The 21,098-nt window shown below is 36.2% G+C and overlaps 1 protein-coding gene across 2 annotated transcripts; it reads right to left on the bottom strand.

Annotated features, from left to right (window-relative positions):
• Positions 1-5,833: 5,833 nt before the first annotated feature.
• Positions 5,834-21,035, bottom strand: LOC128237785 (vesicular, overexpressed in cancer, prosurvival protein 1-like). 2 transcript variants are annotated; one of them, XM_052953372.1, is made up of 6 exons: positions 20,859-21,035; positions 18,722-18,777; positions 17,893-17,970; positions 15,435-15,580; positions 12,477-12,602; positions 5,834-12,007 (listed from the first exon to the last, which is right to left on the bottom strand). In XM_052953372.1, the coding sequence occupies exons 1-6, from the start codon at positions 20,901-20,903 to the stop codon at positions 11,835-11,837; spliced, it is 624 nt and encodes a 207-aa protein (XP_052809332.1). In that variant the 5' UTR covers positions 20,904-21,035; the 3' UTR covers positions 5,834-11,834. The 2 variants fall into 2 exon arrangements, with proteins under 2 accessions (XP_052809332.1, XP_052809340.1); XM_052953380.1 differs by lacking the exon at positions 20,859-21,035 and adding an exon at positions 19,092-19,399.
• Positions 21,036-21,098: the final 63 nt, after the last annotated feature.

Below are 21,098 nucleotides of genomic sequence, written 5' to 3' on the forward strand. Positions count from 1 at the left end.
TAATGTTAAGATCTTTGCAGTTGATGTGAAAGTAAAAGTATGCAATACTGTAAGTTATTCACTCATGTTATAAAACATGAATTAAATGGGCTATATACAGGAATTAACTGAATACTGTGTGTGAATAAGATTTAAGCCAGGAAAAGGAAAAAAAAGAGAAAAAATGGTTGTTTGCAAAAGCTTGGTTGACTTATACCAAATACCCATAAAATCATATGTTATATACGCAATATCTTACATGTGAAATATCTGTCCTGAACAAATAACATTTCCATCATACCGAGCTATGGCTTAAAGCCCTGGCCAATATACAAAAATATTATGTAAAGGATTGGTCGCATTTTTTTTCTTTTGTTTAAGCTCTACGAACGCAGAAGGGCACGTGAGCAATTAACGCTTCTCAAAATCGCCGAAACCAAAACTGAAACTCCATATATAAAAAAAAATGTGAATGGGATGATATTTTCCAATTACATGTTATCTAGCAATATAGACTATTGGAATGAGGTTAATTATTAAAAAGGATTTAATCTAGCAGTGTTAATCATTATATTGGAGTGGCCCGAAACTGATAAGTTACTGTCATATCCTAAGAATTTGTTATTTAAATTGATGATTTGTTCATAAAGTATGACACATTTCCATTGTTTGCGTATTATATTATTTATACATATCTATTCCTCTCGGTTCCTCACAAAAACTTATATAAGATCTTTTGGCTTGCTTTCAAATTCACATTAACATACCTATAAACGCATTTAAATATAGCGGTTGTTTAATCACCACTATTTAAACCGCACAATACGTCCAAGTTTGTGACGTGCACCGATGCTTTTAACATGTCATGTGAACAAGTACAACTGACGATAACTGATTTGGATTTGCGGCATTAAAGCCTGTAGGCGTGCGGCAGACAGTCTAAAAACTTTAGAGAGGTCACTTAAACTGATATTATTTTCAAAAATATATTCTTAAATCTTGCTAAATAAGGTTCACTAAATGGTCTTAAGAGCATGGAAAATAAAAATAAAAAGTTTCGACTCAAAAAAGGAAATCAATAGCAGACTTATTTTATTTTACAATCAATTATTCAATTATATCGAAAACGTATTAAGTTTTCGTTGATAACCAGCAAATTTTCGACCTTGTTAATCATCCATTTCTTTTGGAAAATTGCTCAATGAAAATATCAGTTAGCATAATGCTATGTATAACTCTGTAAAGCAGTGTGTTAAGTTCAACTCGGAGTTCTCTCCCTTTCCCAACTATTATTAGGGGTCCAAGTTGTACATCGTCAGCAATTTTTATTGTAAACGATCTTACTGGAAATATTAACTCTGACATGCCTGTTATCATTTCCCTAAAAGATATCAAATTTCCATATCATTATCTGCAAACGACATGTTATTGTTGTTTTTTGCAAATTCACACTCCTCACACTGGGGGTGCTCGAATTAACCCACAACGGTCTCTTGGGTGAGGGGCGGACACTTGTTGCACTAGACCACTCTCACCCTGGTGGTTCTCGAATTAACCCACGACCTCCTGGATAAGGGGCGGACACTTGTTGCACTACACCACTCTAACCCTGGTGGTGCTCGAATTAACCCACAACCTCCTGGATAGGAGGCGGACACTTGTTGCACTAGACAACTCTCACCCTGGTGGTTCTCGAATTAACCCACGACCTCCTGGATAAGGGGCGGACACTTGTTGCACCACACCATTCTAACCCTGGTGGTGCTCGAATTAACCCACGACCTCCTGGATAAGGGGCGGACACTTGTTGCACTAGACCACTCTCACTCTGGTGGTGCTCGAACTAACCCACGACCTCCTGGATAAGGGGCGGACACTGGTGACACTACACCACGCTCACCCTGGTGGTGCTCGAATTAACCCACGACCTCCTGGATAAGGGGCGGACACTGGTGACATTACACCACTCTCACCCTGGCAGTGCACGAACTAACCCACGACATCTTGGTGAGGGCAGACACCTGTGGCACTACACCACTCTCACCCTGGTGGTGCTCGAACTAACCCACAACCTCCTGGATAAGGGGCGGACACTGGTGACACTACACCACTCTCACCCTGGTGGTGCTAGAATTAACCGACGACCTCCTGGATAAGGGGTGGACACCTGTGACACTAGACCACTCTCACCCTGATGGTGCTCGAATTAACCCACAACCTCCTGGAAAAGGGGCAGACACTTGTGGCACTACACCACTGTCACCCTGGTGGTGCTCGAATTAACCCACGACCTCCTGGATAAGGGGCGAACACCTGTGGCACTAGACCACTATCACCCTGGTGTTGCTCGAATTAACCCACGACCTCCTGGATAGGGGGCGGACACTTGTGGAACTAGACCTCTCTCACCCTGGTGGTGCTCGAATTAACCCACGACCTCCTGGATAAGGGGTAGACACTTGTGGCACTACACCACTCTCAACCTGGTGGTGCTCGAATTAACCCACAACCTCCCGGATAAGGGGCAGTCACCTTGCACTACACCACTCTCACCCTGGTGGTGCTCGAATTAACCCACAACCTCCTGGATAAGGGGCGGTCACCTGTGGCGCTACACCACTCTCACCCTGGTGGTGCTCGAATTAACCCACGACCTCCTGGATAAGGGGCAGACACTTGTTGCACTACACCACTCTCACCCTGGTGGTGCTCGAATTAACCCACAACCTCCTGGATAGGGGGCAGACACCTGTTGCACTACACCACTCTCACCATGGTGGTGCTCGAATTAACCCACAACCTCCTGGATAAGGGGCGGACACCTGTTGCACTACACCTTTCTCACCCTGGTGGTGCTCGAATTAACCCACAACCTCCCGGATAAGGGGCGAACACTTGTTGCACTAGACCTCTCTCAACCTGGTGGTGCTCGAACTAACCCACGACCTCCTGGATAAGGGGCGGACACCTGTGGCACTAGACCTCTCTCACCCTGGTTGTGCTCGAATTAACCCACGACCTCCTGCGGCGCTAGACCACTATCACCCTTCCAGTGCTCGAATTTACCCACGACCTCCTGGATAGGGGGCGGACACTTGCGGCGCTAGACCACTATTATCCTTCAGGTGCTCGAATTAACCTACGTCCTCCTGGATAGGGGGGCGGACACTTGCGGCATTAGACCTCTCTCACCATTCCGGTGCTCGAATTAACCCACGACCTCCTGGATAGGGGGCGGACATTTGCGGCGCTAGACCACTATTATCCTTCCGGTGCTCGAATTAACCCACGACCTTCTGGATAGGGGGGCGGACACTTGCGGCATTAGACCTCTCTCACCCTTCCGGTGCTCGAATTAACCCACGACCTCCTGGATAGGGGGCGGACACTTGCGGCACTACACCACTATCACCCTGGTGGTGCTCGAATTAACCCACGACCTCCTGGATAAGGGGCAGGCACTTGCGGCGCTAGACCACTATCACCCTTCCGGTGCTCTAATTAACCCACGACCTCCTGGATAGGGGGCGGACACTTGCGGCACTAGACCACTATCACCCTTCCGGTGCTCGAATTAACCCACGACCTCCTGGATAGGGGGCGGACACTTGCGGCACTAGACCACTATCACCTTTCCGGTGCTCGAATTAACCAATGACCTCCTGGATAAGGGGCAGACACTTGCGGCGCTAGACCACTATCACACTTCTGGGTCAAATTAACCCACGACCTCCTGGATAGGGGGCGGACACTTGTGACACTGGAGCACTCTCACCCTGGTGGTGCTCAAATTAACCCACAACCTCCTGGATAAGTGGCAGACACTTGTGGCACTACACCACTCTCACCCTGGTGGTGCTCGAATTAACCCACAACCTCCTGGATAAGGGGCAGACACCTTTGACAGTGGACCACTTTCACCATTGTGGTGCTCGAATTAACCCACGACCTCCTGGATAAGGGGCGGACACCTGTGACACTTGATCACTTTCACCCTGGTGGTGCTCGAATTAACCCACAACCTCCTGGATAAGAGGCGGACACTTGCGGCACTACACCACTATCACCCTGGTGGTGCTCGAATTAACCCACGACCTCCTGGATAAGGGGCAGGCACTTGCGGCGCTAGACCACTATCACACTTCCGGTGCTCGAATTAACCCACGACCTCCTGGATAAGGGACAGACACTTGCGGCACTACAACACTATAACCCTTCCGGTGCTCGAAATAACCTACAACCTCCTGGATAAGGGACGGACACTTGCGGCAATAGACCTCTCTCACCCTTCCGGTGCTCGAATTAACCCACAACCTCCTGGATAGGGGGCGGACACTTGCGGCACTAGACCACTATCACCCTTCCGGTGCTCTAATTAACCCACGACCTCCTGGATAGGGGGCGGACACTTGCGGCACTAGACCACTATCACCTTTCCGGTGCTCGAATTAACCCACGACCTCCTGGATAGGGGGCGGACACTTGCGGCACTAGACCACTATCACCTTTCCGGTGCTCGAATTAACCCACGACCTCCTGGATAAGGGGCAGACACTTGCGGCGCTAGACCACTATCACACTTCTGGGTCAAATTAACCCACGACCTCCTGGATAGGGGGCGGACACTTGTGACACTGGAGCACTCTCACCCTGGTGGTGCTCAATTAACCCACAACCTCCTGGATAAGGGGCAGACACTTGTGGCACTACACCACTCTCACCCTGGTGGTGCTCGAATTAACCCACAATCTCCTGGATAAGGGGCAGACACCTTTGACAGTGGACCACTTTCACCATGGTGGTGCTCGAATTAACCCACGACCTCCTGGATAAGGGGCGGACACCTGTGACACTTGATCACTTTCACCCTGGTGGTGCTCGAATTAACCCACAACCTCTTGGATAAGAGGCGGACACTTGCGGCACTACACCACTATCACCCTGGTGGTGCTCGAATTAACCCACGACCTCCTGGATAAGGGGCAGGCACTTGCGGCGCTAGACCACTATCACACTTCCGGTGCTCGAATTAACCCACGACCTCCTGGATAAGGGACAGACACTTGCGGCACTACACCACTATAACCCTTCCAGTGCTCGAAGTAACCCACAACCTCCTGGATAAGGGACGGACACTTGTTGCACTAGACCTCTCTCACCCTTCTGGCGCTGGAATTAACCCACGACCTCGTGGATAAGGGGCGGACACTTGCGGCACTAGACCTCTCTCACCCTTCCGGCGCTCGAATTAACCCACAACCTCGTGGATAAGGGGCGGACACTTGTTGCACTAGACCTCTCTCACCCTTCCGGCGCTCAAATTATCCCACGACCTCGTGGATAAGGGGCGGACACTTGTTGCACTAGACCTTTCTCACCCTTCCGGCGCTTGAATTAACCCACGACCTCGTGGATAAGGGGCGGAGACTTGCGGCACTTGACCTCTCTCACCCATACGGCGCTCGAATTAACCCACGACCTCGTTGATAAGGGGCGGACACTTGTTGCACTAGACCTCTCTCACCCTTCCGGCGCTCGAATTAACACACAACCTAGTGTTTAAGCGCCGACACTTGCGGCACTAGACCAATCGGAACTCCTCGGCTAGTATCAAACTGTCGTGCGTTCAGTTACCGCAAACAGTCGCTAACAATCTTAACCAATGAAAAACAATCATAAAGGAATTGCTATCAAAAGAAGGGATTTACAGGGTATGATTTATTTCCTGCTATGGGCGAAAAGTGGTCTTCAAAGCAGTATACCGAAAACAATATCGGAAACTGTTGGTGTTTTTTTGGCCTTTGAAGAGTGGCCATTTCACGTTTGATTCCAACGGAAAAAAGGAACAAAAATATCAATCTGCAATAACTTTATTAATTTTTTTAACATTTGTTTTACATACATATAATCTGTAAGCAATACTCTTTAAAATGACAGCAAAGTTATATGAGGACATTAGGTATCTGATTATGACATTATTGTCCATGATGTAATCATGATAATGCAATAACAAGCATATATGAACAACGGTCAACTTAGTTAAACAACTTAACAAAATACATAACATAGCACTTAAAACAAAAAAAATGGCACAGAAAATAGTTTGATTTGAATAAAAATAGTACAGACCAGTCAGTTGAGAATAATATACAAAGTCAAATAATTTAATATCTTTTATTTTCACCATCTAAAAAAGACATCATTCTCCTTCATTCTTAAAAGTGTAATTTTAATACCATCTTACAATACATTGTGTTTAGTTTTGCATAAACTTTTATGGACCTATTACTCAATTTAGAATGAATCAATGCTTAAAGCACATTCAACATGCCTGCCGACAATGATAGTTCATGAAACTTTCATATGTAGTGCAATAATATCACATATGGGTTGCATGATTTTAAGATCATAACCTATATGGTCTTTCAAAACTAGCACAACAGTTAACCTTTCAATATCAAATAGTATCACGCATTGATCTTAAATCATTGCCTGTAACATATATTCTGCATTTCTGATCAGTTTTTTCTTGATGCAAATTTATGCTATTTGTTTACTGAATATTAAAAAGCTGTTGTTTTTTTTAAAGCTGCACTCTCACAGTTTGACAGTTAGGACTTTATTTTATTTTTTTGTCTCAGAATCAGCTGATTTTGGTATCAATGCCATCAAATCAGTCATATAAGATAACTCACTAAAGAACTGATCTCAATTGTCTGGAAAACTGCAAAAAAACTCATTTTTCTTACAGCGTTAGTAACGCTTTTAACCATAAACATTAATTTTTTAACGTAAACATGAAAATATGCGATCAGATCTTTGTCAGCAGTCCTATATCACTGGTTTCCACAAATTAACTCAAGAATTGGCTCATTCCCAGACAAAAAATGAAAACAGTTGTCCAAACAGTCAATCTGTGAGAGTGCAGCTTTAATAGTAAAACTGAACATTTTGCACTACAAGTAGAACAATAAAGTTAGGCAAATGTCAAAACTGCTGTTATCAAATAAAAAAACTATGTGAGTAATATCATGGCCATTATATATGTTTATGGTAATTTTAGGTGTTTCAACCTTCGTTATGCAAATGAATCATGCAATGTTTATTTAAGGTTATTTTACTAATAAACATACAAACAATTTAAAGATTGAGAAAAATGAATTGCAATGCACTTACCATAAATAAAGCTAGCACAAGTTACAAAATGTACCGTAAATAAAGCTAGCACAAATTACAAAATATACCGTAAAAAAAAGCTTTCAGCAAAAGTTAAAAAATGTATAATACCAAGATCTTTGCAGATGATGTGAAGGTATAATTATGCAATACTGTCAATTATTAACTGATGGTATAACTATAACATTAATAAAATGAGTTATAAACAGGATTTAACTGAGTATCATAAGGGTGAATAAAGTTAAAGCCATCCTTTAAAAAACACATTTATTTGCAGTAGCTTGACCGTCTTATCCCAAATGCCCGAAACCAAATTTGCAACAACATATTCCTAATATTTTTTGGTCTTGAACACATGTAATTCCCTGCCTAAATAATCAACAGAAAAGTCTGCAGACTTGTCCACAGAAAACCATGTGTTTTTTTTTTATTAAGGATGGCCTTATATCCACAATCATATGAGTATGTGTGAATATATAAAATCATATTATGGCTTAAAATCCTGATCAAAATACAAGAATATTATGACACACTGATTATGACATCATAAAATATTTGACAACATGTTTTATTCTAAACACACAATCATGTAAGAAAATGTTTACTAAATCACCATACGACGGTAATCAATTTTGAAGCTATCTTAAGGATTTAAATAAACTATACTCTGGGTAATCATGTATAAAGCCAAAAGCATTAACATTTAACAAATTTATTTCAACTGCTATATTAGATATTATGTAATAAAAAAAGATTAAGTTTTAAGGAGACATCATATGATCGTATCAAATATGGCAATAACACATACTGTTAGGTAAAATGAAAGGTATAAATGAATTTACATTCTGAATATTTGCAATAACTTGTTTTAAATAGCATTTATCAATCATTTGCAACCATGTGCCAAGTAATACAATGATTATATTTATTAACAAAATATTAAAAGAATATCATTGGCCATATTATATAAATAAGTTTGATTTTCTAATACACACAATACAGGGAGCTTGAACATTATAAAAAAAATATATAACAAAATCTTTTTTTTCAATGTGAAAAACTTGGACTTGGAATAGACCTGGTTTCAATTAATTCTAAAACAAATAGTTTACCTTCATTTTCAAAAAAGTGAAATAGGCTGATATTTATAATGCATGTAGAAAATGTGGTTTGCCAGAAAACAAAAGGAATTTATGAAGTGCTTCAATAGCTTAGGCCATTCTTAACTAATATCTGGCTTAATTCATGAAAACTACTTTTAGATAAAAAAAATATATAGTGCTCTCTAAGTTAAATATAACTGTCATTTCTGAACTCAAAATTCAATTTTCCATCCTCACAGATTACAATTAAGAAACACCGTGTGTGGTACACATAATAAGTAATTAAGATAAAATGTCAAGAGTATGGTAGTGTATGAATGGTGACTTGTAATAGAGTATGAGGTGTAAACCACAGGTAATTAATCAAGCATTATCGATCATTAATTGGGGAATGAGGTTATTTAGTAAAATTAGTAAAAGTTTCAAGGACTGAAAATACAAATATATAAAGATGTCTTAAAAATTAGTCCCCATCAAACAAACCACTAAAAAAAGTCAGGGTTTGGCCACTGAAAACTACTATTTTGTTAAAGTTGGCCTTATTATCCTGTTCACCAAAACATATCAACATGCACAAAAAATGGAACATCAAAGGACTAAGGTAAAACCAGTAGCAAAAAATTCAGTTTAATACTTTGGACAGGCCTAATGGAATCTGGTTTAAGGGCTATTCCAGTAAAACATAACACACGGGGGGAAAGACAATTATTTTAATAATATTAATAGTAAATGGGTGGGTGTCTTTTTTTCGCTAATTTGGACCCCAAAAGGGTAAACTTGCTTCTGTAAGGGTGTGGCATACTTTAAAAGTGCCTTCCCACGGGAGTATGTTTAAATTGAATAGCCCTAAGCTAAAACATAAATGATCTATCCTTTGAAAGTGTGTTCAGATGTACATCTTTGGCAAGAAATTGTTTTCGAAAAGTCACCCTCTAACCTTTGAAAAACATAATGTTTTTAAAATAAAACTAAAATCATTGGCACAAATTAACAACCTTTGTAAATTTATCAGTTGAAAAAAAAAACAAAGAGATAGGGACATGACAAAATGACTAGAAAAATGGAAAAGAATATATTCATGAAAAGGAAACATTCTATGATAATTGAAAAAAACATCTGATAAAATCATATAATTTTGGCATTGATAACAAAACTTAAACAACAAATACTAAAACCTCCATGCATTTAATAAAAGATTGGTAAGTCATTAGTACTAATAAAATTACGAATCTCCAAGTAGGGATTTTAGGAAAGATGAAGAGCATCAAACTAACGTCAAAAAGTGCATTTTTCATAAAGAATATCCTTCATGAACTTTACTTAAGATTTAAAGTTCAAAGTCAAGGCTATTATATTTATCAAAATACAATTCACCAAGTTTGGAAGCAAAGATTAAAGGGACTAGACACCAGATGATATTACCATTGTAAGAAAAAAGAAATTTGTCAAAAACTTCCATAATTAATATCGTTGTGTACAATGCATTGAATCTTATTTACTGATGTATCACATTGGGTACCACACACATATCTTTTGCATTTTTTAGCATATTTTTCCAATGCAAAATTTACATGGTTTCTCTACAGCCTAAATCTAAGTAAATTTAAAAATAGCGTAGGTATATGTATCTGTACTAATCACAGGACCTTCACATGTTAAATATACACACTATAAACTGGGAAACCAATATGCACTATTTTTAAACAGGTAAACTCAGCTGAGACAGCAATAAAATATGATTTTAATCATGTAAAATTTTTTTTATCAGACTCATACTAGCTTGCATTGTTAATTCTAGGCTGGTTTTGAGGAAATATTGTATTTGCCTATTTTTGGACCATTTGGTGTCTAGTCCCTTTAAGTACATAAAACTTTTTTCAAAATGTGCATGAAAAATAAAAGCATAATAATTTTAACATCATAAAATCATAACTTAATACTTTTAACATCTTTTTAAAATGACAAAGAACATGCCTCCATGTTAAAATAATTTTAATGTCTACAAAAGCCCTGCCTTGGAAAATATAAGGTGTCTAAAAGCATCAATTAATTGTAACTAGAGCACCAATAACAAATGCCCACGCTCCACCTTTCATGTTAGTAAATCAGCTCAAATTCTTACACTAAAAAGTCAGCATTGATAAAAATTCAATGATCCTGCTTCACAAAATCTAAAATTTGAGCAAGCCCAGAAAGCATTTTACCACAGCTTGCAGGTTTGCAATAATTTCGACCACTGGATCAAGGGACATAATCTGACATGAATTTTAGCCAGAGTTAAGGAACATGAGTGTATTGTCATAGTCAACATGAGTACCAAGTTTCGTGTTAACACCTTTCAATGATTTGAGTTCTTTCTGTCAAAGATTAAAGGCCCTGCATGATGTTGATGCTGAAAATGTCACCATTGCTATGACAATTATAAAGAGCCACTTTCAACAAACAAATTCGAAGTAAATTGAGCAAGGCATGAAGAAAGAGAATGTGAAAAAATGTTCTAACAAGCAGGGCAAAGCTAATTAATCAAATTTACAATCAACTACAATGTCAACATTCTAACAAAATATTTACAACAGAAATTGAACAATAGAATTTGACAATAGAAAAATCTAAATTCTTCCTTAACCCTATTACTGAAAGAAAAATGAGTTTATAACCTTAAAACAACTATTTAAGTGAGAGCACGACATAAAGTTGTCATCCTTTGGCTAAGTTTCCAAACAGGGATCTCGTTGTTGTCTCTAACAAGTCGTTGTTCGGCTAACAGGTTGATCTGAGAACCATTATAACTTTGAGTTAAAGATCATTAGTTATAACGAATACATGAATATTCTTTGTCAGTTTCTCTCCGTAATTCATTTCTATAAACACTTTTGTTGTTATTTCATCATGTGGCACTTTTGTAGTACTGATGTTGCTGTTATTGTTGCTGTTGCAACGGTGACATTTTTGTTGTTTGAGCTTCTGTAGTTGTTGTTGTTGCAAAGGTAGCATTGTTGATATTTCATCATGTGGCACTACTGTAGTACTGTCAACGTTGTTGTTGTTGTTGCAACAGTAGCATTGTTGTTGTTTGTGCTTCTGCAGTTGTAGTTGTTGTTGTTGCAATGGAAGTACTGTTGTTGTTTGTGCTTCTGCAGTTGTAGTTGTTGTTGTTGCAATGGAAGCGCTGTAGTTTTTTTGTTTTAAAAACGCTTTTGCAACTTATGTTTTTGCAACAACTTTTTACAAAAATATGTGAGTTTTTTCCAATAACATTTTCATTCAAGTTAAATAATTCACATCTTAAACATGACTGTTGAATAAAATGTTAAAACCAACTTTGTCATAAGCACTCTTGAAGATTTGCATCCGTTTCAGTGCTATCTTAAGGAAGTTTTTATCTTCATTTTCCAATACAGAACAATATGATGAAGTGCTTCTTAATATCTCCTATATATCACTGACTATTTTGTCAGAGGGAAGCCAACTAAAAGCCTAGTCTAAATGACGCGGAATTAATTGGATTTTACCCATCGATTGGAAATTATGAATATGAACAAGCTAAATATTAACCACCATCATAATCATAGTACATCAACTACTAGAGTTATCATCACTGCGATCATTATTTTTTTCACTCTTTCCATGAATGGCACCATTACTGTCAACAACGTCAATTTCAACAGTGCTGCTGTAGCTAGGTGGTGGCTGTTTTTCTATTTTACTGTAGGGCGGAGGAAATCGTGGCTGTGAGTTGATAGAACTTCCTGTGAAATAAATGTCAGATAAAAATGGTAATTTAGATCTATAACTTATAAGTTTTTCTCACTTGTATGTTATACATGTTTGACCAAAGTTAAATAAATACTATGGATGGCCAACCATAGCTATAAAAGTGATTGCCACTGGTACTCATCTGCCAATTCTCCTCAGTCAAAAAGGGGCATTATTTGACAGTTATTACAGCCAGAGTTATGGGCCTTGCTACCAATTTAAAGTGCTTTGGCTTTGGCAACAAGTATACTAAGTTTCAGTCGAACACTTTAAATGAATTTTTGTGTAATGACAAATATTATATAACAAAGTTTTTGCACAATATAAAAAACCCTTAAAAATAACAGACTTAAAAAATATATTGATTTTTTTCCATCAATTTACAGCGAAGATCAATCAAGGAAAAAATAAATTTCAATAAAACATATATTATTAAGACAACATTTCTTTTTTTATACTAACCTGATCCCAGAAAGTATGGCGGGGGTCCCAGATGTGGGCATCCTGTGTTGTCACCCATGTACGGGGGTGGGGCTGTGACTACAGAATCAGGGATAATGACCGAGGGGGCCGATGTCACACTGTCCCCTGAAGAACAGAGAACAGGAATTAGATAATTACAATTGAAAAAGAAGGTTAAACTACACTATCCAAAAGTTCATGATGTTTAAACAGGCTTTTTAAAAAAAAAAATATTATAAAAATGCCATCATGTTAACTTTATGCATTCTCTGTGAGGCAGCAAAGATCGCCACAGGAAATTAAAAGGCGCTATCTTGTATATCACATGATTGCATAGAAATTGGCTACCAAGCTTAAGCAACACACCTCAGGTAATGCCAAAAATGCAAGCAAGTGCCAAGATGCTTCCATTTTTTTACATCTTTACTATCACTCAAATTAAATATGCACCAGAAATGCACATGACTATAATTACTTACTTCTTACTGTTAACAAGGCAATTGTATACATATATGTCTATTTTGTCTTCTGTATTTTTTAGTAAGAGTTATTATGATATTTTTTTTATTCTTGGCAGTTACACATATTCACCTATTTATTTATGATGTGTTTGTCTGTTGTTTACGTCATATTACATGGAATATAAGTGCAGAAAGTACCTGGTACATTACACTTTGAAACTATGAAACTAAAAGTTATATCAAAATTTGTGTCATACAAGCATAATGTTTATTATCCAAGGTTAACAACCTTTTAAGCACAAGTGCCAGTGACCTTAATCATACTTAATCTAATTAAAAATGACAATTTAATTGGTACTTAATGTGTTTGTTACCTACAAAAATGACACCTTCAGAATAGTTTTATACAACACAAGATCATATCTTGCTTTAAAAAAGAGCACTGTTCAGGAAATGCTAACACCCCTCTGTTGTTTTTTTAATGAAAAAGGGGTATAACTCAACAATTGTTAAAGTCAGAATTGCGGACCTTACTATATATGTGTACCAAGTTCTATTTGATACCCTACCATTAAGGTAGTTTACACAAAACTAATATAAAAAGTTTGGTATCATATCATTTGCACATAGAGAGCTACATTTTACACATCCTTATTTATTAAGAACAAATACTAAAATAATAAAATACATCATAGTATTCTAATTCTTATAAACATAACATTTCTACTTAAAAGTATACACTTTATATAGTAAAAATGGAAATCCATATTTTTACATGTTCTGCGTAATAACACGTAATTGTTGAATTCCAGTGTCATTCTGGTATCCCAGAATACATCATATGCTGTGGGATCATATGCTGTGGGGAATATACCTCAGGTTTCCACTCAGAAACAAAAACTAAGTTAAGTAACAGCTAGATATTCAATAAATGTAACATTTATTACAAGTCATGCATAGTGGCTATATGATCATTAGAATGCTGCATAGCTTAAAATTCAATGTAAATTATTCATGAACCATTTAACTTGACACTTTAAATATCTGTATGTAGGTATTCTTGAGGAATGAACACATCTATACAAATAATCTTTAAGGCGTAAATTACCCTTTCAATATTATACATCTGATATCATCTTTATTCTAATACACAAGAATATTTACGATGCATGGTATTAATAGCTGTTACGTTTTTTTTTTCATGATTTGTCAACAACTTGATATATTTCCAAACCTATGTGACCTTGACATTTTCATCTCCTCTGTGTTTCAAAAGAGTCCTAGCAGTGATTCATAAATTTGTTACAATAGATACTTATATCCCTTATTAAAGGTTAATATTCAACTATACCCCCAGCAGAGCTATTGAAAAAGTATCTTCTTACTTTTGTAAGCCGACCTTGCACGAGAATTTCGAGTAATCCCAATACATTGTATTTCGAAAGGCCATGATAATAATCTAATATTTATCTTTCGGAAAAATATTTTTGTTTATCGATTTATAAATCTGTATTTATTTATTTATTAATGTATTTATTTGCTCACTAATATATGCAATACACTTATCATCGTATAAGTCAGATACAGTTACTCGTTTTTTCTTCAAAAGTGTCCTCTTGCAGACGTAAGAAATTGTTTCGCTAAGACGAACACTGATTTTGTCCTAGGCTTCCAAAATTGGTGTTCGTCCAAGCGAAACGGCTTCTTATGTCAGTAAGAGGACACTTTTGAAGAAAAACTGTATCTATTACTTATTGGTGGGTTTTTTACTGATTTATAATATGTATAGGAATAAATATTCAAAAACCGGGTACCGGTAAATGACCAAAACTAGATTAAATTATAGCAGCTCATATTTTTCCTCTTACTTTTTGAAATCAGATATGTGAGTTGTCCTATTTCTCAAAAAAAGGTTATTTATCTTTTTATTTTCTGGCTTAATTTTTACAGTTTCCTTTTTCTGTACGACAAACATATAAACCCTTTCAAATGATACCGGAACAATATGATGTCCCCAGGCATCCGACATTCTAATGTATGTGTACAGAACAGCTTAAGTTCTATGAATGACTGTGGAAATCAGGGAGCTGTTTCATTAATTTCATGAATGAATATTAGTTGTTACTAAAAAAAGTTATCTTAATGCTTTGTAAACATCACAAAAGGCAATAAATCAGTTTGTTTTTCCCTTGACTTGGTGTTCATTTTCAATGCTGGCTAAATTTCAATTCACACAAATATGCAGCAATATAATTTCAATTCACGACTAAAATAGACAATGATCTTTATTAAAACTGCCTCAGAAGTCTAGTTTATGGCAAATTTACCTGTCAGCTGTTTATATCTTCTTCCAGATTTTGACCTTCTGTTTGACTTTTACCTTTGATCCTGACCTGTTCTGTGGTTGCCATGGTGATTTCTCAATTTGTATTTAAGCTACATGACTATGGTGCATGCATTTGGTGTTATAAATGTAACCATTCTAATACCAATATACCTGTCAGTTGCCTGTATCTCCTTCCTGATCTTGACCGTCTGTGTGACCTTGATCTTTGTTCCTGAGCTGACCTGTTGTTGCCATAGTGATTTCTCAGCCAATAGAAAGCCACAAATGCAGAGAGGATCAGAACAAGAATGCATAACCTGTAAATGGAACATTAAATGGTTTAAAGCAAGTTGAAAAAAAAAATCTGCCAGAACTAAAACTGCTAAAAATGTATAATTATTGCGATTGATACAACATGACAATGAACTCATATTATGTTTTATACTAGTATGCAGAGTTCAACCTTGATGGGGCATCCCCCTGCCCTTTCCTGGCACCCTGCTGCTGCCTTTTTATACTACTCCCAGCTGTGCCCTTTTGTTTGACAGGGTCAAAACAGTAATATGTATGATTTTGACACTAAAGTAAAGATAACAGCTTAGGTATTCATAACAAACTATTAATATTGAAAGTAATTACAACACATACACAATAAGAATTGGACATTGTCCCATGCTAGTTCCCCTTTAAGGCTCCATCAATGGGCATCAAAGTGCCTTTCTGACCTAGCACCCTGCCTTTTTCAAATCCTGGCTGGTGTACTGATGCTACTATGCATCTGCTACTTCATGGCTTTAAGGGGGCAAGATATATTTAAAGGCTGAGAAGATCATTGGAAGCCTGGTCAGACATGTGTTCTTCTGTTTGCAAAGCATTTAATAACAACACCGGTCAAAATCCAGATGATTGCTTTTAAAACAAATTTAGTTTCGTAAACATCAAGAGACCACCAATATAGGCAGAAAAATTGTCACTTCGTTGACAACACCACTAAATAAAAAGTCTGCCAGACTGGTCTGAAACTGAATTTTAAAGCATTATTTTGGGTGTGCCACTTATGTGGCATTTTTGGTAGCCAAGTTGCGGTGGCTTCAAGCATAACATCAAACGTGAGGCTTAAATGTTGAGTGTGACTGTTTTTTGCAGTATGAACTTTAACAGTGCTTAATTGCAATGTGAACATGCTCTACTTAAGTGGTTTATAGGTCCGTGACAGTAGTAATTATTTCATTGCATTTCTATGCAAGCCAGTCTGTTTAGTGAAAAAGATACAGTAAAACCTCCATGAATTTTCATATAAAACAGTACATTTAAATTTTTATACCATTATAATTCAAATTAAATAAAACTGAAATTACGTAATAAGCCTTTTTATATTTTTCAATATCTAGTACAAATTTCAAACTAAACTTGAAGTCCTATGTCCTTTACAATTGGTAGCATTGAAGTGGTAAAAAAGATTAAATATCAAGGTCACAATGCATCAATCTCAAACACTGATATATAAGATGAAGTTATTATATTTACAAGCTGAGTGTTTGATATTAAATCCCTGTACTCATACATATTAAAGCCATACATTTAACTGTCAGTAAATAAGATTTGAAAATACTTAAACCATTTTAGTATTTTAAGCTTGGACCAATGTCAAATTGAGGAAAATATAACCTTCTTACTTCAAAACAACTTAGATAAAAGTAACAAGGAACAAGAAATAAAATTTATGATTGCACTAAAGTTCAATAAAAACCAGAAATGTTTCACAGCACGTTGACAGAGGCAACAACAACGATAAATTCTAAAGTTATATACAGCCGAAACCGGTTGGCTTGAACTCGCTTGGCTCGAATTCCTCGTTGGCTCGAACTATATGAAAGAACCAATTTCTTTATACTGAAGGTAAACTTTCCCGCTTGGCTCGAATTTTCCGAGGCTCGAGGTATAATTTCGCCAGTCCCTAGGAGTTTGAGTGAACAGGGTTCGGATGCATAAAGGCTATGTTGACAGCTTAATGTTTTTTCTCTAACATCTAAGTATGCTAAAAATCTTTACTCAGCTAAACTGCTACAGCTTGTAGAATTAAACCTATTTATTTAAAGTGCTACTCGTATTTATACTCAATATAACAAACATAAATTTTGAGTGACCAACCTTAAAATACCCTACATGTACTTACTAAGTAGTGCATTTATGGAAAATAATTAATACCGGTAGTTGAAAACGCAAAAATATTAAATGACTGGGGGCCGACCTAAAAGATTTATGGTGATCAACAATCGTTTCATAAGGTAGAAATACTGTGTTTTCTGCACCTCTCTTTCAAATTAAACATGGTATCCTTCAAAAGAACTATTGTTTTCTATATTTGCTTATAATAAGCAGTACCATAATCAATACAACTGTTTTAATTTAAAATTATTTGGAAGTAAGAGTGCATCTTTAACCTTCAGAGAGACATAAGCTATTGTTACATAAATTTTACCCACCAAAAGACCTAAAGTTTGTAGTATAAACCTTCATCTTTGCCACATATCTTTGTCATTAGCTCTTACACAAGTCACACACCTATAAACTATATAATGGTTAATATGGGTCGTGCACAAATATCTTATAAATCCAAAAAACTCACCAAAAATACCACAGCTTGTAGAATTCATCTATATTTTCACAACATTTGTCGCCACAGCAATACTGGAAAGCACTGCAGCTGAAAATGTAAATCATTTAGCATTTATAATTATGACAATTATGTGTGTTATCAGGTAATTGACATGTATGGACAAAATATTAGCAGTTCTTATTCTGTCTCAGTAAAGAGCAAAGCTGTTATGTAAAGGTACAGTACATGTAGATGTCTGTCTGCCTGTGGAGAGAGAGAGGTAGTGGGTGGTAGGCTTTGTGTAACAACGTTACTGTCATGATTCAGGAGAAAACAGCTTTAAAGCAATCATCAGTATAAAGCTTCAAAGATTTTTAAACCACATATGAAAAATGCACACTATTTTATTTTTTTTAAATTAGTAAGAAAATCAATATTTTTTTTTTTTTTTAACCAATAAATTTGTGGTCTGGAAAGGTGCATTATAAGTGTATTCTATTATTCTTTTCTTTGATAATGACATAAAAAAGAAACTTGGATGAGTTTAGATGGGGCACGCGCGGGATGTGTCCCCCTTTAAATCCGCTAGTTTTTTACATGTATTTTATTTTTTTTAAATGGAACATAAAAATTTCTGAGTTGCATTCATACCCTCTAATTAAAATTCCATGTAGGCTCACATCAAAGGGTTTGACATAAATCTGTTAAGTTCAATATCTTAATACAAAAATATTATATAACAATCAAATTTACTAAATTTATCATTTATATAGATATTAAATTCATCATTTATATGTCACTATATATACTATAACTATCATCAATATATATGTAACAAGTAATTACAGGAGACACTTACTAGAAGTGGGAGGACTTTCCAAAGCCTGACTTGTACCAACAGTATTTACACTCTGTCTGGAAAAAAATGAAAAGGAAAAATCTATTTATATTTCAACTGCACCATCATCACCATCATCATCATCATCATCATCATCATCATCATCATCATCATCATCATCATCATCATCATCACCATCATCAATAATCAATAATCATCATTGATCATCATCAGCAGCAGCAGCAGCATCATAAAATATCCCCGTCCTGCCATCTCCACTGCGACTGTCATCAGCACTTTGACCACCATCCTCATCATCATCACCATGCAAGCAGCATCAACATCTCATTTTCAACATTTCATAACAAATTTAGAAAATAATTATTAATACCTTGAAAGAAGAGCACAGGGTTTTACTATCCATTTTAGAAGTCATTTGATTTTCAAAACATATAAATGTTACAATTCGCAAGCACTGGATATGTTTATCATTTATTTATACGCAATATATTTATTATATACAGTACAATTCTCACAACCCTAGGTTATATGCAAAGACACACTTTTGTTTCCAAAGAACAAGGTTTTATCTTGTAGACTTAAACATTTTAGGTCATGAACAAGTGTTAAGTAAATAAAACACACTGTAACTCTTAAATGTAAACTTGAGTAACATCAACTAATAATTGTCAAGATGTAATCTATCTATTTATGTAGATGTTGAAATGCTACAATAAATTCCTACTTTCACTTTGCATGTGGTGAACATGGGTTAATTGAATTGATTTTTGGAACTTACTCATCCATTGATGATCAGATTCCGTAGGATCCCACTCACGCATTTAGGCCAGTTTTTATTTTTAAATATATATTACATGGACATTTTAAAAAAATATTGCTTTAATAATAAATTGAATCATAATATAAATATGAATAAGAAGATGACTCTCTTACTCATATAAATTTGATTATTTATTTTTTAAAAAGCAACTTTTTGGGAAAATCCCTTATTAGGCATTAACAAAGTTACAGAAATCCTGCATGATAAAGAAAATTGTGCACAATTTCTGTATTGGTCAGGTACCTGGAAATGGAGGCTTTTTATAATTTTAGAAACACTGAATATTTTTGAATGAAATTTCACAGGTATAATCTATTAGTATGATAAGATAATGTATCCTTATTTTAAAAACATAAATTTCATGTGCCAAACATAATCAGTTAACCCCACTGAAATGAAAGTGTACATCACCAATAATTCACCTGATTTAGATAATGATAATAATTCAAAAAAGGTCTAACAACATTTTTTTTGATTAAAACCAAAACATTTCATATATTTATATTTTCTATAAAATTCAACATGGTGCTCTGTTAAAACCCTTATTTTGGGCTGAAACATTTTCTTGTCTGTTGAGTGGTTAAAAAAGATAATTTTCATCTGGAATAAACATGCACATCGTGGTGCAATTTTAACAATGCTGATAAACTGCTCATAAAAATTTCTGAAAAAAATATTGGTTTTCCTTTATTGAAGCTTCCTTTGAATACAAACTATTATAAATATGACAAACATCATAATGGAATTGCTAACCATGGGTTTTAAAGAGTGAGCGACTAATTGGAACAGACGTAAGAGTGGTTCCTTAGCCAGTAAATCTTTAAAAGTTTCTACTTTGAACCGTGTTAAGTCGGTGTTTTTGTTCCCAAGGTTAAGTAATGAAAAGCAGCAATTCAGATACAAACTATGCTGCATGTGCAGCTGGTAATGATTTATGTACATGTATGAAGTACTTTTTAATCGCAACTTGTAATAGCTTCTCACTTGTTTATACTTAAATCTTGGACCAATAATACATCCTACTCCCAGCTAAAATGAACCTGCCTCTTATAAAATATGTTTTTATCAATTGATTCATGAAACATGCAAAACCATTATTGTGTTATAAAAGTTTAAATGCTTCATACAGAGGACATGCATAAATAACTGCTATAGAATAGGTCTCATTACAGAGTTTACGTGATCATGTTTATTTCTTAGCAGGCTAATTTACGTTTTTGTGCACATTGAATCATGACATTGTGCACATAATCGACGGTAATGAACGTTTCTAGCCCTATGAGGACCATGCAACAACATGCAAACATTATTACTTACAATTTCTATCAATAAAATCACAAGAAATATCAGTAAGGAGGCCATGGTTGTCACAAATATCTGATGACTTTGAAAAAAATTCCTTCACAATTTGCAGTGCTGTCTGCTATAATGTCAACAAACATTACGAACCGAGCTTCTCCGAAATCATTTATTTTCTGTTGTTGCTTTTTACTCCCCTGCATTTCAGAAGTATTCGTGGTGAAAAACATTTAAAAAATAGTATTTTTTCGCAATATT

This window comes from Mya arenaria, chromosome 1 (genome assembly GCF_026914265.1).
Source record: "Mya arenaria isolate MELC-2E11 chromosome 1, ASM2691426v1".
Classification (NCBI taxonomy): Eukaryota; Metazoa; Mollusca; class Bivalvia; order Myida; family Myidae; genus Mya; species Mya arenaria.

Bases quoted from the DNA above. Each gene is read 5' to 3' on its own strand.
- LOC128237785 (XM_052953372.1), bottom strand. From the start codon at position 20,903: ATGGCCTCCTTACTGATATTTCTTGTGATTTTATTGATAGAAATT. The intron at 18,778-20,858 runs GTAAGTAATAAT...ATTTTTTTCCAG, and splicing joins TGATTTTATTGATAGAAATT to ACAGAGTGTAAATACTGTTG. The intron at 15,581-17,892 runs GTGAGTTTTTTG...TTCCATTTACAG, and splicing joins TACAAGCTGTGGTATTTTTG to GTTATGCATTCTTGTTCTGA.